The following is a 25188-nucleotide window of genomic DNA, read 5'->3' on the forward strand; positions in this document are numbered from 1 at the left end:
TGCAGGAGAGAGGGAGAGAAATCCCCCAAAGATGTGCACACAACAGCAGAGGAGTGGAGCAGGCTGAAAAACTGGGAAATACAAAGCAAAACAAGCTCAAAAATGCCAAGGAAAAGTAATATTTTATTTGGTGGGGTCTGAAATGATAATTTTAGAGGCTCTGCTGGACCAAATAAGGAGAGAAAGTTTTGGTGTTTCCTAAAAACTGGACTGATTATAAACTCTGCTCCCTGCCCACCAAATGATTCCAGGCAGGAATCATCCCAGCTGCCTCACTCCCAACATTTCCAACCCCAAAGAGGCAGAAAAAGCAGGATATTGGAAATGAGACCTCTCACTTGGGGAGAAAAGACAGCAATGCTTCAGGGAGAAGGGATTTGAGGGGTTTTTGGGTTTATTTTTTTTTTTTTTTTGGATCATTAACTCTCAAAAGCTGCATCAAACATTTTACAGCAGAGCATCCACCAGCCACGGAATAACACAGAAAAAAAATCCAGCTGGGGACATAAATCAGCACTTGGAGCAAAAGAGCAGAGTTTGGAAGATGGATGCCTGTAAAAGGAGAGTAAAGTGCAGGATTTAGATGATTTAAGAGTGGCTGAGTGTGTTTTTAGTGATCTTTTCATGAATGGTGCCTCAAAAAAAAAAAAAAAAAAAAAAAAAAAGTTTCTTTAGTATTCAAACAATAAAATCCCAAAGTCTGCTCTTTTTAGGAGGAGGAATCTCATTTCCTGAACGAAGCTCTCCATCAAAAACACACCAGAGACTTAAAAACAATTCAGTGATTTCATAAATTGCAGGAGTTTGGGGGATTTCTCCAGACACAGAGATCCTGGCTGCAGCTTGGGAGCCAAAAAAGGGCTGCAAAGAGAATTCAGGGAGCCACAGAGGGGAAAAAAAGGGAAATCAAGGATCAGCATTCCAAAATTAGCAGAGGAAAAGCTCAGGAAGAAGGCAAAAAATCAGGAAAATTCAAGTCAGCTTTAAAAGGCAACAGGTGCAGCACACTGAGCCTGGATCAGACACAGGGAGGGTCTGGGGGAGTTAATGAAATACATTAAATTCAAAATGAAAAAGTGCAACACAAGCAGGTCTGAAATAAATCTTGCTGTGGTTCTTAAAGGAAATAAAAACTAGGAGATGCTAAAGGAAAAAAAAAAAAAACCAAACTTGGAAATACAAGCTCAAAAATGCAAAGGAAAAGATATATTTTCTTTGGTACAAACACAGAGGTGGTGTCTGAAATGAGACTTTTGATAAATGATAATAAATAAATTAATTTGATAAATGATATCATAATTAAAATGATAAATGAGAGAGGATCTGCTGGACAAAATAAGGAGAGAAAGGGTTGGGGTTTCCTAAAAACAGGACTAATTATAAACTAATTATAAAGAAAATCCCAGGAAAAGCAGGAAAAGCTGAGGGAGGAATCCTCTCTCTTTCTGAAAGGTCAGAAGTCACGGAGCAGAAACAAAACCATCCCCAGAGAACATGAAAATGTGAAGAAATCTAACAAAGAACAAACTGAGGAGGAAGAGAAATGAAATATCCCATCCTGATCTCAGCTCCTAAAAAAAAAAAAACTCAAACTCCACATCAGGAGTTTTATCTGCACACTCCCAGTGTGTGCTGCTTCCCATTCTCCAGGAATCACAGATTTCCACAGAAAATTCCAAGGTCAATCAGCATTTTCATGGACTTGGCTGAAGTGGCCCAGAAATTCCTGCTGCTTTTGGTGCATTTGGAAAAATTTGGGCAAGAGCAGCACAGAACCCAACACCTTCATGTGTAAAATACAAATATATTTCTATTAAAAACAGAATCCAAGCAGATTTGGGTCACTGCTCCTTCACTTTCCAATCCCCTCCACATTTTTCAAAGCTAAAGAAAAGCAGCAGGATGGGGAATTCATCTTCAAGTGATGGACAGAATCCTTTTAAATTGACAGGAATATGATGGATCCACCAAGAAAACAAAAGCTCCCTGCTCAGGGAGGAGAAGGGGCTGATTTTTTGGGGCTTTGGCTCCCAAAATTATTATTTTTTTTTTTCTCAGCAGGGTCATACATTTGGAGTCTTTCTGATTACACCAAGAGCACGTGAGAGCAAAATCTGCTGCTCCAAACACTGAAGGAGCAGAGGAAAAGCTGAAGCACCTCTGGAATTCCTCCTGGAGCCTTCAGGCTTTGATTTCTCCAAACCTCATCCAGGACTTGCTCAGTTTGAAACAGTTGGAAACCAGGAATTATTTGTTTGGCAGCTGGGAGGAACTTCCCCCTGCTAAATTTGGGATATTTGGGGTTGGGATGCAGGAGGGGAGAGATGGCAGAACTTTGGAGGCTCCTATAATGTCACACACCTGGAAAATCCCCCAAAAATCCCTTTCCAGGACATTTCCACATCCAGAAAGAGACAGGAGGAGCTGCTGGGAATCTGGAGAGAGGGCAAATTCAGCTACCAAATCATTGCTCTGTTCATTAGTGTTTATTGAGGGCATTTGTCTGAATATTTCATCTTTAACAAGTCACAGATTCAGAGGAGACATGAAAATTGAAGTTCTTTTAAATGCCTTTTTTCCTTAAATATAAAAAAAAAAAAAAAAAAAAAAAAAACAACAACAAAACAACCCTACCAGGAGCTTTAAAAAATGAAAAAAATAATATTTATTAGGATCTAGAATCTCCAAATTCCACCAAGGAATCCTGGTGCAGAGCAGCAGAGTCCCGACACTCAGTCACACCTCAGCACCTCTCTGCAAAAGCAGCCAGGTTATTTTTACCTATTTTACAGCCAGCAGGATTTGTTTTATTCTCATTTATTCTCAGCCATCAGCATTCAAATATTGCCATCTAGTGGGGTGTCAAATCCCCAGCGTGGCAGGAAAAACTGGATTTTTCTCTGCTCCTGGGTTTGCTCCATCCCAACTCCTCCCAGGACACACCCAGTGCTCTGAAAGGTTCTGGAGCTGCAGGAGCACAGAGGGGCTGGGGGATTAATGAATCAGAATTAATTAATCAATCCCTGCAGGAGCAATAGAGTGTATTTGGGGTGTTCCTGGAATTCCAGCAGCAGCCAGACAGGATTCCCAGAGGGATCCTTCAAGCCCTTTCCTGATGGAGACAGAATTTCCACAGCTGTTCAAGAGCCTGAGCACAACTGGGAGAAATTAATCGATCAAACCCTACAAGAAAAGAATTCTGGACCAAACAGAGGGTTTGTAATCTGAAAAAGAGAAAACTCTTCCTGTTCTCTACTCCAGCCTTGCTCCAGTTACACCAGAGTTACTCCAGCGTGACAAATGGCATTTGATTCTATTTTTTCCATCATTAAAAAAAAAAAATCATTTATTTACATGTTACATTAAAAAAAAATCATCATTTACATCTGCATTTATCCCTACTTTGTCCCTTATTTTTTATAAGACAACAGCTGCAGCAGAAAGCTTCCCAAAAAGCCCATCTTCAAACCACCCAACCTGCCCTTTTTCTTCTTTCTGCACTCCTGAAAGAACCCTGGAAGCCTCTGGAAAAGCAGTTTTTTGTCTCCCCAGCCCCAGCAGTGCTCTCAGCTCACGGAGTGCAGACCTGCCCACTTCAGCACGTACTTGAACTCGGTCTGGCCAAAAGGGAAAAGGCTCTGAGGGGTGGAAGGAGTGTGCAAACATTGGGCCAAGTGAGCTCATCGGCTCATTTGGTGTTTTGTGGAGTGAGCACATCACACACAGTGCTGTCCCACACCGAGTGTCCCACTGACAGCCCCCACTGCTGCTCCCCCAAGGGTGGAAAATTCAATTCTTCACTCGTGGAACACAAGGATGACAGCAGAAGTGTGAGGAGGAGGAGAGAGAGAGAAAACACACCGTTCATTTTCTTTCCTCCAAAACTGCTGCCTCTCTTTTTTTTTTCTTTTTCTCCTTTTTTTTTTTTTCAGTTCATTAGCAGGGACTGGCCAGGAAAATAATTGAAATGAAGAAGAAGTGCCCAGCAAAGAAGCAAACTCCAGGCAGAGCTGAGTTCCAGCTGAAAGCAAGGCCAGCACTGATGCCATGGATGAGAAGTGTGGTGCTGAGATAAAACTCAATGGGTTCTCCCATTATCTTCTTGCCTGGCCTCAAAAGAGGTTATCAGTGCCCTGCATGTGGCAGCATTTAATTGATTCACAAAGCAGCAGCTCTGTGCTACTGGAGCCACACTTGTGCAGCTCTGAGGGAGACAACGCAGCAGCACCAGGCCCTTCCCCAGGGGAAACCAGAAATTAAAGCTCTTCAGAGAGGAGAAAAGCCCAACAGAGAGGATTTCTTTCACTCCTTGCTTTTTAAAAGATGTGCAGAACTCTCAGACTTTGCTCCTGAGGAGAGGAGAGAGTTCAGCAGCTCTGCAGCCTCTCCTTAGTTTTTTGTCTGTGACAGGTCACCATCACTCATGGTCCTCCTAAGAAAGCCCAGCCCAGACCTCCAGAGCCCAGCCCAAACCTCCAGAGCCCAGCCCAAACCTCCAAAACCCAGCTCAAACCTCCAGAGCCCAGCTCAAACCTCCAGAGCCCAGCTCAAACCTCCAGAGCCCAGCCCAGCTCCCCAGGGGCAGCAGAGCCCAGGTTCTGAGCAGCACAAAGCTCAGCAGCACCTGCCCAGATCCCCTCATCTCCTGCAGAATTGGGCAAACTCAACCCTTGGAGCTCCAATAAAACCCATCCTCCATCCCCTGGAGCCATGCAGAGGAGGAGAAACGTCCCCCAGGGGCTGCTCTGAGCCTGGCCCAGTGCAGAGTGCCCCTGCTCATCCAGAGGGTTGGGAAGGACTCCTCTCAGCCCCTTCCAAAGCCAACAATTCCAGGGCTCTGTGATAACAGCCTGAAGTCACTCCTCATTTCCCAACAACTCCAGCCCGGGCTGTTGAGCACTGGGAGAAGAAAATGCTGGCAAAAAGGATTTCCAGGGACCACAGGATTAGCTCATGCATCAGACACAAACCACAGGACTCCTGTTCAGGCTACCAGAGCTGGGGAGAGGAGCTCTTATCCTGCAGCACGAGGGAACAGCAGCTCAGGGATCCTCAGGAAATTCCTGCCTTGAGCTCTGCCACTGTCCCAAACCTCCAGAGGGAGCTGGGGAAAGGATTGAAACAACAATTCCCAAGATCCAAATCGCAGCAATCCATCCATTTCTGGTGCTGATGAAATGTTAAAGACACGGGACAAAATGCCAGTTGGGATCGTTTTCCTTCAGGATAAATTGTCCTGATAATTACAGGATAAATTTCCTTTCCTTCTCCAGCAGTTCTCCAGATGGAATCCAAGGGTTTGGATGCACCTCTCCAAGAGCTGATGTTCGTGTAGGTGTGACACTTTTAAACCATGGGATGTTATTCAGTACTCTGTCAGCCAGTGGCTGGTGGGATATTCAGAAATGAGACACGAGAAAGTCCAAAATTACAAACAGGAAATGAAGGGAAGATAAAGAAAATATGCTGAAAAAGCATCCAGGTATTAGGAAGGAAATGAGGGGAGGGGAAAAAAAAAGAAAAATTGGTAGAGGTAAATAAAAATGCAAGTAATATAAAAAAAAGGCTTTTGGAAGTGTGAAAGTGAAAGAATAGAAAAGCCTGATGACATTCTGCATTTCCAGTGCACGTCCTCAGTAACTGCAGTGTGTGTTTAAAGCACCAGGAGGGAGACAGAAGCTGCAGAGATGGTTTTAAAGAGATGGAGAGACAGGACACAGGGAATGATTCCCACTGCCAGGGGCAGGGTGGAATTTTAGGAAGGAATCATCCCCTGAGAAGGTGGGGAGACCCTGGAATAAATTCCCAGAGAAGCTGTGGCTGCCCCTGGATCCCTGGAAATGTCCAAGGTCAGGTTGGACAGGGCTTGGAGCAACCTGGGACAGTGGAAGGTGTCCACGGATATATATATAAATACAAATAAAATAGAAATACAAATAATTGGTGCACACAACCCAACCCAATCCAGGATTCCATGACAAACATCCCATAAAACAACACCAGCCTGGAGTGCCCCACAAAAGCAGCTCATCCCTGAGAACTTCCTGCCCTTCCTCCAGCCTTTCCAAGCGGGATAATCCTGCAGAAGGACAGAAATGTCATCTATCTGCTGTTCCTCCTGCCTTGTTATTAAGCTCAAACTCTCCATGAGAAGCTGGAGCAGCAGTGCCGAGCTCCTCTCACGTTTTGGAGGACCAGCCCAACCTGCCTGAGCTGTGGGACAGTTTATATTATATTTTATCTTTGTATTTCTCTCTCCCCATACATAAACTCATCCCACTGCCATCAATTCCAAGCCAAATGTGGTTCCCATTAAGGAGCCGTGTGTGGGCTGCAGCTCCAGAGCTGGTGTGTGGATTTTTTTGGGAAGCAGAGCCAGTGTTTAATTCCATTTGGCCTCTGCTGAGGACACAACTCCTTTCAGAGTGTATTAACATCTCTTTCAACTCCTGCAGTAAGGAAAAGTGCTCCCATCCCTGCTGGAAAAGGGATGTTTTATAGAACAGGAGCTTTGATTTGAGGGATTTGGGGTTTTTTTTGCATTTTAAAAAGTGAAGTTGGTTGGCATTCGAAGCAGAAAGTGCATCATTCAGGGTTAAAAATCAGATTTTATCATGAGGGGTTCTCAGCTAACACTTTGTTTTGGGGTATTTAAAAGACAGGGATGTATTCTGGATGAAACTAAAGGGAAATGGGAGAAATTCACTCTCTGAAAGTCTTGGAAGAAAATGTAAAAATTCACCCAAATTTTTCATCACAGGTTCCTCCCCTCTGTGAGCACTGGAGGGTTTGGGTGAGGGATTTATGGTTTGGACAATCCTCTAACAAGAGACTTATTCCCATGTGCATAAAGAACTCCCTGAGCAAAAGATGCTGTCTGGAGGCAAAATAAGAATTTTGGGGTCCCATAACACAGGTTTCCCTTAATGCAGCTCAGGAGTTTGGAGCTCTTTCCTCCACCCTATCACAAATTCTGCATTAAATTTGCAGGTTCTGATCTTCCCTCCTCTTGGAATAATCAACCAGAACTGATAAAAAAGTGAGAAAAGGATTGGTGAGAGTCTGCAAAAAACCCATGTGCAGAGCAAGAGGCTTGCACAGAAATAACACACAAAGTTACACACAATAATATATCAAATATGTGTGTATATAAATATACATTATAAGTGACTAATGTTATTTCGTTTTCATTTAGTTACTTTGATTATTTTGAAGAATAAGAACTACTGATAAATTTGCTTTTCTGAGCTTCAGAAATCCCCTCTCCATTCTTCCCAGCATGCCATGGAAAATCATCTTTTCTATTACACCATCCCTTATAACTGCAAAATTCTGAGTTTGGGAATCTGGGTGGTTTTTTTTTCCAACTCCCTCATGGAAATTGCTGTGAAATCTCCAAAGAGCCAAACCTGTATTTTCTGTTAGGGAAAGAAAATTACAACTGAGGATGTTCTTGGATTATATTTCACCAGTCAAAGTCTCCATTTTTAGCAGGGCTGAGGTAATGAGCCATTTAATGACAGAGATTGTGTTTAAATCATCCTGGTTTCTTGCCCAAAAAACTCTCCTCAGTACCACTGCCACCCCACAAGCAAATTCCTACCACAAGTGAAAATTTAGACTTCCAAAGATAAACTTTCCTCTCTTCTTGTGGTAAACCTTGTGCAGAGCATCAAGAATTTTTAATAAACACACATCTCTTCATTTTCTGTACTTGCTGCATCTTACACAAAATGCTTTCTCTATTAAACCCAGATTTGCTGGGTGTTTTGCTTATAGAGAAGAATAAAAAAAAAAAAAAAGAAGGGATGGAATATCTCCCCACTGACAAACTGCAAGAAACATGAAACGAAAGGAAAAACAAAATCTTTTCTATTTCTTGGGCTCCTCTGGCTGTGATTGGCACAGGCCAGGCTGATGACATTGGGTTTTTCATTTCTGTCTGAATTAAGTCATCAGAGCAAATCCCACAGTGGGGACCAGCACTCAGAGGGGTTCCCATGGCAGGGAAACTCAGGTTTGGGGTGATTTTCTGGCAGAACACTTGAGGGATGAAAAGCAGATGTGTGTGGATGGGGAAAGGGGATTTGGGATGGCAGAGCTCTTCCCAGGCAGAGAGGGAGCACAGGGCTGGAATCATGGCACACAGAAACTCAGCAGCAGTGAGCACAGGCACAACCCATCCTCGAGAGCTGAGTGCTCCACATTCCTCACCAGGCTGCTGGAATCCAACTCCACTCCCACTTAATTACTCCCAGTGATGACATATCAGGTTATTAAGTGAAATCATCATCTCTGGACCAACTGTTCTCACTGTTCCATTTGGTGCTCCATCAAGTTCTCGTGTGTTTTCTTTGCTGGTTGCCACAGGATTCTTTGTCCTTGCTGGCAGCAAATCCCCAGGAACATCAACATTTCACTGCCCAAACCAGTCTTCTCTGGCCAGATCCACACAGGGTCTATTTTTTCCAGAAATCCCCAGTTTTTTATGGCCTGGCTCCCAAAAGAAAACAACACAGCAGCCAACAGCAGGAAGGAATGAAGCTGTTTCAGATACCTGGATCCCAACCCGTGCTCATCCTCCAAAGTCAGACACTGACTGCTGCTCATGATCCCCCCTGCTCTCGTTTCTGTGCCATTCCAGACCTTCTCCAGCTGCAGGGATCACTTCCATAATCCAGTTTCTTCATGGTCAGGATGCCTCACAGAAATGACATAATCCCCAGCTTGAGCACTGGGTCACATGGACACATTCCTTCCCCATGCTCACACTGGCAAACAGCTCATCTTCCTCCACAACCACTTACAAACTGACCCCTGTGATTTGGTGCTCTCACATCTCAGGGATGGGAAAAGAGCTGCCTGGAGATTGCTTTAACACTGGAGCAAGATCCATTTCTTAGTGTTTCTGAAAGCTCTCAACAAAAATCCCTGTTTTGAAAACAACATCGTTGGCACTGATGAGATCAGCAGACAAAATGGGTTGGAGGGTCAGCATTCATTTGAATTATTACCTCTCCTAAAAATAGATATTTCATGCATTTGTAAAAGAAGCCTGAAGTCTTCTGCTTCAGATAAATAATGAAGCAAAAATTGCCCTAATGCAGCCACCTGAGTGGGTTAGATTGGGTTCTCAATTTCCCCAAAATAGCCTGAAAACCACTGGAAACAACAGCAGATAAGAGGAATGAGTTTCCTGCCATCACCAAGCACCATTCACATTCCCTTTTCTGTAACTATCACCCAGCCACTTCTTCAAACCCCACCCCAAATAATCCCAACTAATGACCTGCTCCTAAAGCCTTTGCTGGAGTTTCAAACTGCCAATTCCCTACAAAACTCATCAGGAGAACAAATTATCCCCACTCCAGATCTGCTGGTGACCTACACAAACTGTGACTATAAAGAATCTTGTTGTTACAAGACCTCCTGGTTTAGCAGAACCCAGTTCAAGGATGACTCCTGGGCCTGCCCAGACTCCCCAACAATCCCCTGGGAATGCTCCTGGAGCTCCTGGGCCGTGCCCATTCCCTCATTCCAGTGCTCAATCACCACCTGGCAGAAGAAAATTCCCCCCAAATCCTGCTTATGCTGATTTCTTGGAAATAAAGCCCAGGGAGCAGACTTGGCTGTCCTCAGTGTGTTCACTAGAATTTGTCACACCAGACCACGACGATCACGTCCAGATCCCTCTTTGCATTTCAAACCAGTGGCTGTGCCTTTGTTCTGCATGAAACCACTTTGGATTCCTTTTAAATTAACAAATACCATGCCTTTAACACAAATAATATCAGTTCACAGCTTAAATAATCCCAGGACTCGTGCACACGGAGCAGACAGAAACCCATCAGCATCCTGCGTGTTCCTGCTGCGAATGCACAGATTTTATGATCCTGAGATTGCCAACTTTTCCCATCACAATCTCAGCAAGTCTTTTGGAAAAAGAGCCATAAATGGGAAGTCAAAAACGACAGTTCAAGACCACGCTGGTTTGAGCACTTGAAGAGTGTTGAAATTTGTGTTACTTATTATTTTTACAATGTTTGCTACACTCGCAGCTGGCGGCTGCAAAGAAGTCGGAATTCAGAATAAAAGACTGAGGGATTTCTGCTGAACACCCCACCAACTGCAACAAACCAGCCCATCAGAATTTCTTCCTAAACCCCCTTTTATTCTCCATAAAGCCACCAGAACGTTTCCCCCCCTACATCAAACACACAATTAAAACACCAACCACCTCACTCATCCCTTCCCGCCTTATCCACGCGCCGCGTCTCACTCACAGCGAATCCCGTAGATCATGAGAGGATCCAGCTGCTTCTTGCCGTGCTTCCCTTGGCCTGAGAGGTTGGAGATGGCCTGGATCTCCCTGTGGAAGAGGTAATCCAGCAGGGTGAGGGCCATCTTCTCGGCCGTGCGGCAGTTGGTGCTGATGTGCAGCATGTCCGCGGGCGTGATGGGGCAGCGCACCCGCATCTCGGGGTTGTTCTCGTCACCCAGCCACGTCCCGTTGGGGTAATCCTCTGAAACACACATTGGGGACAGGCTGAGCAAAGAGGCAAGGCTCAGGACACTGCCAGAGCACTTCTGTGGGGTTTGCAGCAGCTCCCTCCCCAACCCCCGTTTGATTCCTGGTGAGCGGATCTCAGCTGAGCGCAGCGGGATCACAGCTGAGAGGGAGAAACCCAAATTCACCCCAACTGTGAAAATTCACCCCCAAAATTATTGTTTTTCATGTCTTGTCCTACACAGGAACTGCTGCAGCCAGTCCAGGTGTCCAAGGCACTCTCAGAGATCTTTTTTATTGAGAAACCACTCCAGGCACAGTGCTCTCACCCCCTAAAAATGAAGGTTCCTGCAGCTCTGGGATATTCTCAAAGCACAGTAAATTTCAAGCAGCCAGCAGCTTTGCACCTTGTTTTTTCCCTACCCCAAACCCATGAAATTAAAACAAGGCTAAGCAAGATTATTTAAGACGTTATAATCAATAGTGAACGCTGACTTGTTTAACCATTTAAAAGGAGTGCATCGAGCAGTGACAATGATTTGGGATGTTACCAGAGATCCCAAACAAAATTTGGGTTTTTCCTCATATTTACTGGCTACGTTATTTTCTAAATAATAGTTTCCCAAGGAAAAGGCCCAGCAGAAGGATAATTAATCAATCACAAATCATCTTCTCTCTTATTCAAATATGAGACCATCAGTACCACAGCTATACCCACCTACACACACACTCAATATATTAAGAAGCTTTTTTATTTCTTTCTCAGTTTATCAGGGAAAAAAAAAGGAATATGAGGGATCTAATTAAATAAATTTTAAAAAATAAATTAATATTGGGCCCTCACTTCAATTAACCTGTGCAGACAATGCCAAGAGTTGATGGACTCAAGACTAAGCAAAAACTGGAACAGAGCTCAGGACCAATCCCACCTCGAGTGGAGGAACACAGGGCTGAGGATGAGACTCCCATTCCAGACATCACCCAAATTCCAGAATTCCTCACACTGCTAACAGGAGCTGGGTAGAAAACACTCCAGCAATATTTCAGTGTCCACTGACAGGGCCCATTTGGATTTGATTTCCGTGTTTGCTCAACTCTGTGGAGTAGAACAAGGTTTGTGACTGAGGGGTCACTGAGCCCTGCCACAGAGAGCTTTATGGGAATTTATTGTGAACAGCATTCAGCTACAATCACATTAATGACTTTTCTTTCATTAAGTGATCTTAGAGCAGAGTTCTGGGATACAGAATCCCCAATTCCTGGTTTCCATGACCCTTCCAGTCCCCACAGAAGGTGACAGAGCTCAGGTCAAACAGAGACTCATCTCACACCGAGCGGGACCCAGAGCGAGCAGCAGCTGCATTCCCAAACCCTGCACTGGGCTTTAGCAGACTACAAGCCAGAAGAACTCAATAAAATATCACATAAAAGCAACTCCAAACACTCCAGAGTGCTTTTGCAGCACGACCTTTGGGTTGAGTCACCCCACACGTCAGGGCTGAGCTGCCAGCGATGAATAACGACAGGATGAGGCAAACGTTGGATTGTGTAATCCTGATTTATCACTGAGAGCAGCACATTATCAGCACAAACACAGCCACACAACCAGGGAATGGTTTGGGCTAAAAGAGACCTTAAAGATCATCTCCTCCACCCTCTGCCATGGGCAGGGACACCTTCCACCATCCCTGGGTGCTCCAAGCTCCAATGTCCAACCTGGCCTTGGACACTTCCAGGGATCCAGGGGCAGCCACAGCTTCTCTGAGAACATTCTCTGGGCCTCCTCACCCTCACCAGGTTGAATTTCTTCCTAAAATTCATATAAGGATTCATTATATATAACTTGCAAGGACAACTCTTAATTGTTGATGTACGTAGCAACTCATCCCTCCAACTTTTTTTTTCCTGCTGAAATCAGAACTTGGTGCCCTGTCCTGAATATATTTTTATATGCTTGCAAATTGTTTGGGTTTTGTTGTTGTTGGTTTTAATTTGATCCTCTCCTTTTTATCCTGAGCCAGGATAGGTCACACTGGCTGCTTTCTGCTCCCAGCACCAGGTGCCATCTGAAAAATAAAGTGGTTTGGAAGAGCTGTGCCTTGTTTTGCATGCCACTGTGTCTGGCCTCACCACAAGTCTGGTTACCATTATCAGGGAAAAACAACAGGCTGCTCCTCAAGATAAATGGACTGGGTTAGAAAAATTTGGGGCTGATCTGGAGAAGCAAAAACATCTCTGGATCAATGTGTACGTTTTTCAAAGAAATTCGAGGAAGGCTGAATAAATTATCCTGCAGCCTATCACAGCCTCAGTGCCTTCCAGCTCACAGGACTGCTGGTGGATACAGGAATTTTTTATTCCTCATGGAACACCTTTTGCCTGCAGACTTTTTTAACAAACGTTGTTAACCTACATGAACCAAAGATTTTGTTCAATTTGCAAAATCCTCTCTTTTTTTTTTTTTTTTTCTCTGCTGGCACAGAGTCCAGAACATACTGTTTTTACCACATGCAACTGTTCTTTTTATTACTCCCAGCCTGGAAAAAAAAGACATTATCTTGTTATTCTGACCTATGACCACAATCCCCCCACTAAATTATCTCTTGCATTTTCCTCCTGCTTTCAAAGTTTCAACAGAAAGGGAATTTATTTTATAACCATTTTGCATTAAGCATGACTGAAAGTTAACCATGAATCCACTGCAGCTCCGTCAGGGCACAAAAGCTGAATTATTCCTTATTTTAGATCAAAATCATTCCTGCCAGGCTGCCAACACTTTGCTGGGAGAAAACACAGGACTGGCACCCAAAAATCTGGTGGAAAGAGGAAATCCAGGGCCAGTTGTGAGTGAGGCACCAATGCCCTGAGCTCTGGTGTGGAGGAGAATGGAAAAGGAAGGGGAAAACAGAACGGGAACTGGATGGAAATTCTCCCTGAACAAATAAATACATAAACTCTACTGACTAATTCTGGCTCACTGGAGGCTCCCAGCACTCAGACATCCTTTAGTGCAATGCTTCTTTAGGTGTTTTATCAGGCTCTGGAGGTGATATTTGGGTGGAATCTGGGGGGGCTGGGTTATTTAGTGCATGCTCTGGAAAAGCCAGACTCCAACCCCAGCACAGCCAGACCCTGCTGCTGCTCCTTGAAGACTTCCAAAAATCAGTAAATGTGAGCTGGGGAGGAAGAGAACAGTCAAAGAACACACTCCCCTGCAACTCAGTGAGGCACAACTGCACACACTCAGCTGGAGCTCAGCTCATCACACACCTCCTCATTTGGCCCATTTTTCTTTCTTTAATTCACTGAGGAAGGATTTCATTCCCTGGAGGGTGGCAGAGCCCTGGCACAGGGAGGGTGTGGAGATGGAGAGAGATCCCAAAGCCACCTGGATGTGTCCCTCTGTCACCTGCTCCAGATGTCCCTGGGCTGGGTGACCACAGAGGTCTCTTCCAACCCCAACCATTCCCTGATTCTGTGGGTTTTCCTGAGGATCCTGCTGCCCTCTGAGGTGAAGGGTGCTTCCTTGCCCTCTTTACACCAAATATTAGCTCAGCACAGAAGTGGCCCCTGATCATTTCTCCCTGCAGAGCAGAAAGTCCTGCCAGCTTCACCAGAGCCCCTCTCTGCACTCACAGCCTCATTCCCACCACACACCAATTTCTACCTCCTCCTCAATGTTCTTTTCCCAACAATTTGCCTTTATCTCCATTCTACTGAACCCAATTTGCTTTTCAGTGCTGGTTTGGACTCTTTTTTTGCTGCATTTCTTCTCTCTCCCAGCACAGACCATCCATCCCTGTCCAGGGACGTGCTGGGGGCAAAGGAGGAATTCTCTGGGAACAGGAGGAGCCCCTTTGGGGTCAGCAGCAAGAAAAAGCCCTGTCAAGAGAACAAAAACCAGACAGGGGCTGCTCTGGCCATGTTCTCCCACCCAGAGAAGTGACAAACACTGAGCTGTTACATTTTTCCATCGGGATAAATGCTCCCCTGGTCTGAAATGGTGGCCTAAAAGCAAAGCCAGGCTCTGCTCTCGCCCCAGGAGCTGTCAGTCATTCCTTTAAACCTAGGGAAAACAAAAGGAAACACCTGCCCACAGAAATATTGGGATTAACATGTTCCATCCCTCCAAGAAGTCGTGTTTATTTTACTCTCAAGGCTGGGTGCAAAGTTGGCAGTGGCAACTAAAAACTGGTAGGTGCAGAGAGGCAGAAGGATGAATTAATCTTTAGAAAAATTAAAATAAACCCTTAAAAAAAAACCCACAAATCCTAAGCTACAAAAATAAACCTCCGTTTCTGGAGGAATTAAATAATGTTTTGGCTGATGTACAGAAGATTCAACATCAGCATCATGTGGAGGGTTGGAACGAGATGAGCTTCAAGGTCCTTTCCAAGCCAAACCATTCCACGATTCTGTGATCTTTTAATGAGCTCCTGTCAATTAGCAAGAGTTCACAGGGCCAGTGATTAATTGGCAGAGACTCCAAAGCACTGACTTTATTAATTAAAAATCATTAAGGCTGTAGAAGGGAGGGACAAGCAGGCTGTAAATTCACCTCCAGATGCAGCAGTGGGATTGAAAGCTGGGCTAAAAGAAAGGCTGAAGAGCTTTGAAGTCACATTCAGCAAAACCTCCTCCAGCACAAAATGCCACTCAGCCCCTGGGAATTCTGGCTCAGGAACAACACACATGGCCAAGGCACAGAGCTGGAGCTTTTCACTTCACTGTTCTTGTGCAGGGGGAAAAGAAAAGTTTCATTTCCTTGTGAATATCAAAGAAAAATCCCAGACTCATGCAATGGTTTGGGTTGGAAGAGACACTGGATTATCCAATTCCAGCCCTGACACCTTCCACTATCCCAGGGTGCTCCAAGGGACACTAACAGGGGTGGGGGCAGCCAGAGGAAATCACATTCAAGGATTTTTTGGAAATCTTCCCTGGGAAATCCATCCCAGGGCCTCCCCAGTCTCCCATGGAGAGGAATTCCATCCCAGGATCCCACCTGAGCCTGCCCTGTCTCAGTTGTGCTCCAGGTGAATATTCCACAGCACACAAAGGCTGAGGGAGACCCAGCCCCAGCTCACTGCCAAGCCCCTGAGCATCCAGGACCAGGAGAGATTTTGGGAACACTCACAGCTTCTTCAGCCTCAGCACAGCACCAGTGAGGTCACCTGTTTGTTAAGATCTCAGTTTTGGTGAAATCCAAGAGATTCCCTTCTTTTATGACTCATGGAAAGATGCGATCAGGTAAAAAGTTCAGATAAAAAAAGGTCCAAATAAAATTCCAAAAACTTAAAATCCGTGGACTCAAAGGGCTTTTTAAAACCTTGGAAAATGTGGTTCATGTCAGAAAAATCAGATTTCTAGTTTGGATTTTGCCCTTTTTGTCCTTGTTTAATATATCTTTGTTATATTTGGGTGGAGGTGGGCCAGTGTTAACTCCAAATATCCCTGTGGCAGACACCTGCAAGAAATTTGCTCATCCGCTGGCTCCCAAGAACAGGAAAAAAAAAAAATAAAACCAAACCCAAAACAACTCAATTTTTATAATTTTCTTTGGCTTCCACAAGTCCTGAAGCCTCATCAGTGTCTGCACATCACTTTGTTTCAGGGTACCAAAGGTTCACTCCTGTCCTGCTCCAGCTCCTCGCTGTGTCTGGCCTGAGGAGCTCGGCAGGAAAGAGCTCCAAGGGCTCATCCCAAACGTGTGGGATCTGATCCTGCCCTGAGCTGGAAAATCCTGTGCACAGATAAGTCTGGGCCATGGATAAAGAGCTGCTTGGATCCTCATTTGGAAAGCAAACCCTGGTTTAATGCTGCTGTTATCAAATGACTGCTTCAGATGCCAAGTGGAGGAGACAGGACGTGACTGAGGAGTTTTCTCTGGAAAAAAAAACCCATCAGTCATTAACAGCCAGTGCAGAGCAGACTGCTCTCATCTGCTCCAAAAATCCAGGTTTGTGTTTCCAACACGAGATTCTCTGCACCACAAACTGGAGGGGCAGGACACAGGGAAGGGTTTCAATCCAGGGTTCAATGGGATATTGGGCAGGAATTGCTCCCTGTGAGGATGGGCAGGCCCTGGGATGGATTTCCCAGAGGAGCTGTGGCTGCCCCTGGATCCCTGGAATGCCCAAGGCTGGGTGGGATGGGGCTTGGAGCAGCCTGGGACAGCAGAAAGTGTCAGGGATGGAACTGGATGGGCTTTAAGGTCCCTTCCCACCCAAACCATTCCATGATTCAACCTTTTCAGAGCTATGAAGGCCCAAAGAATTGATTCACAAATGAATTTCTGTCCAAGGAGGACACTCCAAGACCAGCTGGAGCATTTCAGGGAGGGAAAATCCAATTCACAATCTTCAGACCTTTAAAAATGCACAAGAACTCCGGAAAACACGGGAAAAGAATATCAAAATAACTGAACAGCCCAAACTTTTCCTTCTCTTACCAGCCTCAAGGTGCAAGTGCAGTGTGTGAAAACTGAAGGGGAAAATAACACTGGGCCATCACATCCATCTCATGCAACCATCATAAAAGAAGCCATTATTAAAAAAGCCATTATCAAATAAATCCCTATAAAAGAAATTTCCTCATGGTTAGTGTATATCATTTAATGGCTCTCCAGCTCTTAAACTGCATCAGTGAAACCACAAAAGCTCTCCCTGTGCTCTTTGCTCTGCACAAGACACTGGACTGTACAAAGCTCATTGTTTCTAAGCCCAATTAGATTGTTCACAATTAAATAAAATGCACTGCTGTGCGTGAAGTGAGAAGATGCTGCACTCCAAAACTCCCAGTAAGAACACAAAAATTAACTGGACTTCAAAAAACACACAGAATGAAGTCACAGTGTTCAGCCAGCAAAAAAACCAGCCTCATTCTCCACCATTTCTGGAACTGGGCTCAAAGCTCCTGTATCATTATTTTTCAGGGACAGAAAGGCAATAACGCTAATTTTTAAATTATCACAATTCCACGAAAGAAACCAGCAGAGAGCAAACAGTGCCTTTACAGAAACCCATTCCCTAAATCCTGACAATATCCAGAGCTCAGTGTCAGATAAACCCAACTCCAAACACGGTTTAGTTTTGCTTTCCAGAGCCAGGATGACAGAGTGGAGCTGGTGGTTGGTCTCAGTGCTGGCTTCTCCATCCTCAGCCCCTCAGGTTTTACCTCTGCACACCTCAGAGTGCCCTGGAATTGTGTCCTGGAATTGTGTCCTGGAATTGTGCCCTGGAATTGTGTCCTGGAATTGTGTCCTGAATTTGTGTCCTGGAATTGTGTCCCAGCTGATGAAAGCCACGGGCTGCTGTGACTTTGCCTCCCCCTGTTATTCTCCATCTCTTCCTTTATTAATAATTGAATTTGTGCCACCCTTGCAGGTGAAGTCACTTAGCAATTCCCTCCTGGGCAAGGGCAAGGGCAGGTGGAGGGGGAATCACTGATCTGATCCTCAAAGCATCCATCAATCTCAGAGATTCTGAATGGAGGAGTGTCCCAGAGGTCTGAGGGAAATCAGATCTGCAGACATTAATGGATTAGGTATTTCTGCAGAATTTATGTGCACAGCAGTGGGTCAAACCTCACGTTTGCCTGTGCAAATCTGTGCCAGAGCAAGGCAGAAAGGGAATGACACAACAAACATCCTGCTGGTGCTGGCAGCTTTGCTCCTGGCATAGTAAAAAAAATCTGGAATCACTGAAGTTGGGGAAAAAAAATTCCCCTTGGATGGGCCAAATCTTTAGTTGACAGGATGTTTTCTACAGGAGGAGCCTTGGTTTCCCAACACAGTTTAGGGATTTCCAGCCTCACTGAGGCCTTCAGGATGTTGGATCTCCTGGCCCAACAGAAAACTAGGATTACACTAAATTATCAGGCTTCAGGAATTACAAGTGTGCCAGCTAAGAGCATGGAGGGTATAAAGGTATAAACACAACAGGTAAATACATAAAAGGTTATATTGGTAATTGTTACGTGATTTTCCAGAAGGAAGACAGGTTGGTTTTGCAATTTTTAAAAATAGAATTACTGGTATTTAAAACTGCTCTAAACTGGTACAAAAATTTATCCTGGGACACCACCTAAACCCCTGTCATTTCCAAACCTTGTCCCTTTAATCACTAATTGATAACCTGCTCCCCATTCATTTTCTTGCACTGGCAGAATTAACTCCACAACCTACAGGAGAAGTTTCCAAGGACTGCTTTTACTGCTGGATTTTTCAAATTCCCAGCAACTGCACCATTGAAAATATTTAAATTCTGTCAGGCTGAAACCCAAAAGAATAAATAAAGCTTTTCTGCCCCCTTCTGTTTATTGGCTGCTCAATAAATTAAATATACCAGGACTATGCCAAGTGATCAGACTTGAGGAATTACAAGTGTGCACACTAAGAGCACTGAGGATATAAAGGTATAAACACAGAAGGTAAATACATAAAAGGTATATTGAGGCCTTAAGTTTTTCATGTATTTCCTGTATCTCAGGTTCTGTGGTGCCCAGGGGTGAGTTCTGAGCTCACAGTCAGTGTCACTCAGCTCTGCACACAGCAGGGACACAAAACAAATCCTTGTCCTGCTGCACACCAAGGACAACTTCAGCCCAAAAGCACAACCAAGGGTGGGCTGGAGGGAGGGACAGGGATGGGACCTCACAGCCTGGAGCTGGAATGGGACAATCCAACCCCAATGTGTAAATGGGGCAAAACTTATAAAAGTGTGAGACTTCATAACCCATCACCCATTTTGTGCTCATTTTGTGACCATTTTGGGTCCATTTTGTGACCATTTTGGGTCCATCTTGTGACCATTTTGTGCCAATTTTGTGACCATTTTGTGACCATTTTGGGTTCATCTTGTGACCATTTTGGTCCACCTTGGGTGTAGCCCTGGCCAGGCCCTTGTCCTGCCCAAGGTGTGTCCTAAAGGCCTTATAATAAATATCTGTTTTATTCTCTTAGCTCTGTCCAGTCTCTGTGTCAGGTCAGTCTTTCCAAGGCATCAATATAAAAAATAAAATACATATATTTATAGATATATATAACATATATAACACTTATATAATATGTAATTCTATATTATATTTTATATATTGCTATAATATAAACATAAATATAGATATTTAATAGTGTATTTGGATAAACTAATATAAATATTTCTATTATATCATTGTATTATATGTTTCTATTCAATGCATATTTTATATTGACTTATTATATTTTATATATTATATATAATGTATGTAAATAACATTTATATCGATATAAAATATTATTAAAATGTTATATGTTATGTATTATATATACAATCATTATATATTGTCACCCTGATCTTTTTCAGCCTTCTGATGTTATCATTCTTGTCCTGGAGTTTCTCACAGACTTTCAAATGATGTTTTAAAAACTGTACATTCCTCTCTGAAGGAGGGACAACTGACAGATTTCTAGGCTGACCAGTGGGGTCAGAGAGGTGGTCAATCCCTGGTCAAACCCCAAAAACTATATAAATGGAAATCAAAAAATAAACACCTCTCTTTCTGTTCCGACAACCTGACTGTGCGAGCGTCGCTCTTTGCGTGTCCTCTAATGACAATATATCACATATAAAACACAAAAGGCATCAACAAAAAGGCAAAAAGACACCCTTGGCACGGGAGGTACCTTCGGAGTTGAGGGTGATGAGGGTGACGTTGTTGCCGATGCTCTGGCTGCCCACCTGGCCGCTGTTGGACACCGAGTCGCTGGCCTCGGAGCCGCTCTCGCCGTCCTCGTTGTGGCTGTCGTCGTGCCCGGGCACCTTCACCACGATGGTGTTCTGCCGGCGGCCAGGGACAGCGCTGCGGGCAGGGGACACGGGTCACCCACGGGGGACAGCCCTCTAACAGGGGTGGGAGCATGGAATACCCAAATCCTGGAGTTATTGTGTCCAAACCCCAACATTACTGAACTCACCCCAGCATATCGCACTGCGGGCAGGGGACACGGGTCACCCACGGGGAACAGAGCACAGAACACCCCAGCAGGGGTGGGAGCATGGAATATCCCAATCCCAGAGTTATTGCATCCAAACCCCGGAGTTATTGTATCCAAACCCCAACATTACTGAACTCACCCCAGCAGGGGTGGGAGCATGGAATATCCCAATCCCGGAGTTATTGTGTCCAAATCCCAGCATTACTGAACTCATCAGCATCCCCACTGCGGGCAGGGGACACGGGTCACCCGTGGGGGACAGCCCTCTAACAGGGGTGGGAGCATGGAACACCCAAATCCTAGTGTTATTGTATCTAAATCCCAGCATTACTGAACTCACCAGTGCCCCGGCACCACGCTGCGGGCAGGGGACATGGGTCACCCACGGGGGACAGACCTCCCAGCAGGGGTGGGAGCATGGAACACCCAAATCCCAGCGTTACTGTGTCCAAACCCTGGAGTTATTGTATCCAAACCCCAACATTACTGAACTCACCCCAGCATCACGCTGCGGGCAGGGGACACGGGTCACCCATGGGGGACAGACCCCTCAGCAGTGGTGGGAGCATGGAATACCCAAATCCCGGAGTTATTGTGTCCAAATCCCAACATTACTGAACTCATCAGCGTCCCCACTGCGGGCAGGGGACACGGGTCACCCACGGGGGACAGACCCCTCAGCAGGGGTGGGAGCATGGAATACCCAAATCCCGGAGTTATTGCGTCCAAATCCTGGAGTTATTGTATCCAAACCCCAGCATTACTGTATCCAAACCTCAGCATTACTGAACTCATTGGTGCCCCGGCACCGCTGCGGGCAGGGGACACGGGTCACCCACGGGGGACAGAGCACAGAACACCCCAGCAGGGGTGGGAGCATGGAATATCCCAATCCCGGAGTTATTGTGTCCAAACCCCATTACTGAACTCATCGGAGCCCCAGTACCGCGCTGCGGGCAGGGGGCACAGTCACCCATGGGAACAGCCCTCTAACAGGGGTGGGAGCATGGAATACCCAAATCCCAAAGAGAACAACCCCCTCAGCAGGGGTGGGAGCATGGAACACCCAAATCCGGAGCATGGAATACCCAAATCCCGGAGTTATTGTGTCCAAACTCCGGAGTTATTGTATCCAAACCCCAACATTACTGAACTCACCCCAGCATCGCACTGCGGGCAGGGGACACGGGTCACCCACGGGGGACAGAGCACAGAACACCCCAGCAGGGGTGGGAGCATGGAATATCCCAATCCCGGAGTTATTGTGTCCAAATCCCAGCATTACTGAACTCATCAGCGTCCCCGCTGCGGGCAGGGGACATGGGTCACCCGTGGGGGACAGCCCTCTAACAGGGGTGGGAGCATGGAATACCCAAATCCCAGTGTTATTGTGTCCAAATCCTGGAGTTATTGTATCCAAACCCCAACAGTATTGAACTCATCAGCGTCCCAGCACCGCGCTGCAGGCAGGGAGCACAGGTCACCCATGGGAACAGTCCCTCAGCAGGGGTGGGAGCATGGAATACCAAATCCCAAAGAGAACAACCCCACAGCAGGAATGGGAGCATGGAATACCCAAATCCCAGCGTTATTGTGTCCAAACCCCAGCATTACTGTATCCAAACCCCAACATTACTGAAGTCATTGGAGCCCCAGCACCAGCACCGCGCTGCGGGCAGGGAGCACAGTCACCCCGGGGGAATAACCCTCCAGCAGGGGTGGGAGCATGGAATACCCAAATCCCGGAGTTATTGTATCCAAACCCCAACAGTATTGAACTCATCAGCGCCCCGGCACCACGCTGCAGGCAGGGAGCACAGGTCACCCATGGGAACAGCCCCTCAGCAGGAATGGGAGCATGGAATACCAAATCCCAGAGTTATTGTGTCCAAACCCCATTACTGAACTCATCAGCGCCCTGGCACCGCGCTGCAGGCAGGGAGCACAGGTCACCCATGGGAACAGTCCCTCAGCAGGGGTGGGAGCATGGAATACCCAAATCCCAAAGAGGACAACTTCTCAGAATGAATGGGAGCATGGAATACCCAAATCCCGCAGTTATTGTGTCCAAATCCCAGCGTTACTGTATCCAAACCCCAGCATTACTGAACTCACCGGCGCCCCGGCACCGCGCTGTGAGCATTTATTACCTCGAGCATTCCTTGTGAGGTTTTTCCCTTCAAATTGCCTTTGAAACTGGTGCTGCCCGAGGAGGGGGATGAGGGAGGGCTGCAGGGAATGCCACTCACTTGCTGAGGATGTTCTCCAGGGAATCTGCTGCTCTGCTCAGGGGCTCCTCCTGCCCAACCATCTTGGCCACGATGGAACTCTGCCGGTCGTTGTTGAGGATCACTGTGGTCTGAGGGACAACGCTGCAAAACAAAACAAAATTTAATCACAGAGGGAAAGAGAATGTAAAGGAGCAAAGCTGATAAATAATCCACGCAGAGGGTTTTGGTTTAAGCAATCCAGGGAGGCCTCAGTCCTCTCCCCGTGTCGCTGATGCCGGCAATCCATCGAGGCTGACACCTGCAGCACCTCGAGGGCTCGGATTTTTCCAGAGGATGGATGGCTCCAGTGGAATTATATAAAAGTCCACGACCCCTGGGGAAGCAATAAGGAATTCATCAATTCAGGACACGCAGGGGGAAGCCTGTAAAATGACAGGTCCACTGAATTCTTTCTGGGAGAATCTGAGTGTTTGCAGAGGTATTGTGAGCAATGTTCGTGGTAATGCACCAGTTTCAGCAGGGTAATTCCTAGGAAAAGAGAATTTGAAAGGATTTCTTGCAAAAATGGACGATGAGCATGGTTAAAGGCTGTGTGTTGTCCTCCAGGGTGGGGAGATGAGCAGCACAAGAAACATCAGAGCAAACAGCACCAGACTGTGACTGAATAAAACCAAGAGTAAACTACTTCTTGTGCGCATTTCACACCTTAAAAAACCAAAAAAACCAAACACCAAAATCATTTAATGTGTGAGAAACCAGAAAAAGCCCCTCTTATCACTCCTGATGCAATGGAGAAGGAAAACCTGAGGCATGCTAAGTTTGCACTGGACTGCAAAAGGAAAAATGACATAAACTGTCCCCACATGCAGAGGAGCACCTGATCTGTCTGCAGGGATTATTCCCACTACTGCCACAGCACCACTCCATATTCCCAGGTGTGGATTTGTGTTTTAAACTGTTCCTGCTGTGCTCAGGGAGAACTGAAGGGGAGAAATTTGGGTTTGGCTCCCCACAGTAAACAGCTCGCTCTTGTTTTCACTGCTCAGACGTGACTGAGGGGTCATTTACTTTCCCTTGGCTAATTGCTGAAACACAAATCAAGCCAATCTGGTGACAGCAAGTGCGTTTCCTTCAGCTGCTGCAGAGCACACACTTGAACATTCACTGTCTGTGTACGCCTGAAGTGCCAAATGATCCATCATCAGGGAAAGATAAGGGCCTGTCGCGGAGCTGACGATGGATGAATCCCAATTTTTGGCACAAATAAGATGCCTGACCCCAGATTTTTCTGGCTCCAAAAGGCCCAGGCTGCAATGCCCTGCCCTCCCACTGCCAGGGACTGCAACAGATGGGATTCCTCAAGGAATGCAAGGAACACCAAACCTGGGGAGGCTCTGGGAGATTGTTGGGCTCATCCCAAACAAGTGCAGGCTCTGCCAGAGCTCCTCCTGTGCACGTGGAGCTCAGATTTTACACATCAAGAAAGGAATGGGGGGGTTGTTTCTGTTATTCTCTGGAGAATCAGGACTTAGGGCACTTCCTGTTCAAGGGGAAAAACCGACACCTTTTTTTTTATTTTTATTTCTATCTTTATAAAAAGGCAACTTGCATCTCTTTTCTCTGCATTGAACATTTCAAACCCCAGCACACGCCTGATCAAACAGGGAGATGTGACAGCTCCCAGGCCAGCAGCAACGTGGGTGTGCTCATTACATTCCCCAAATCACCCAGAGAGCTCCTCTGCAAGTTCTCCCACCCCAGTTTTAAATGCTCAAGGATTTTACACTTCCTTTCAGACGCTGTTCTTTATCACCATCTCCCCTGCAATCAACTTCTGAAGGCCTGTTGAAAATGTCACTTACCAAAGCTTCTTTTTAATGAAGACTCGGAATAATTAATTTCAACTGGAGAGATAAATGCAATAAAATTACATTTAGAAAGTCCTTAGCATTTTGCTCTTATTAAGTTTGCATTTGGGAAAAAAAAAAAAAAAAGTCTTAGTGCTAAAAATTGGCATAAAATAAAGAATTGGGGGGGTTGCTTTGTTTTAGGAATGTTCATTTTTATGGATTTGTTGAAATTCTTCCTGATGTGCAATCTGAACCTCCCTTGGAGCAGTTTGAGGCTGTTCCCTCTCATCCTGTCCCTGTTCCCTGGGAGCAGAGCCCAATTCCCACCTGGCTGCACCCTCCTGGCAGGGATTGGTGGAGGGTGATAAAGAATTTGCTTCCCTATGAGATGTTCCAGTCTCTGTTTTCAGCTTTATTTAGAAATAAATCAAATTATTTCAGATTTGTTTAAAGATCTGCTGAACAGACACGAAATTCAAAATGGAATTCTACATAAAATCAAAATCTTGGGCCAAGCTGACAAAAAACCCATTAAAATTCATCACAGCCAAGTGCATCCTTGGATTATTCCAATTCCTTTCTTCAGTCTCTCCATCTCTTTCTGAAGGTGAAAACAGCTTTAACCAC

At 45.6% G+C, this 25188-nt stretch overlaps 2 protein-coding genes across 5 annotated transcripts in view; one reads left to right on the forward strand and one right to left on the reverse strand.

The window, feature by feature from the left end:
• Positions 1–25188, forward strand: part of LOC136366440 (large neutral amino acids transporter small subunit 1) — a 268449-nt gene that overhangs the window by 154064 nt on the left and 89197 nt on the right. The window lies entirely within an intron of this gene.
• LOC136366431 (protein BANP) overlaps positions 1–25188 on the reverse strand; it is a 115772-nt gene that overhangs the window by 67392 nt on the left and 23192 nt on the right. For all 4 annotated transcript variants that reach the window (XM_066327468.1, XM_066327467.1, XM_066327466.1 and 1 more), the window contains 3 exons: positions 22730–22852; positions 20169–20344; positions 10284–10523 (listed from right to left, as the gene is read on the reverse strand). In XM_066327468.1, coding sequence (XP_066183565.1) covers positions 10284–10523; positions 20169–20344; positions 22730–22852 — 539 coding nt within the window. The remainder of the gene's footprint in view (positions 1–10283; positions 10524–20168; positions 20345–22729; positions 22853–25188) is intronic.

This window comes from Sylvia atricapilla, chromosome 12 (assembly GCF_009819655.1).
Source record: "Sylvia atricapilla isolate bSylAtr1 chromosome 12, bSylAtr1.pri, whole genome shotgun sequence".
Classification (NCBI taxonomy): domain Eukaryota; kingdom Metazoa; phylum Chordata; class Aves; order Passeriformes; family Sylviidae; genus Sylvia; species Sylvia atricapilla.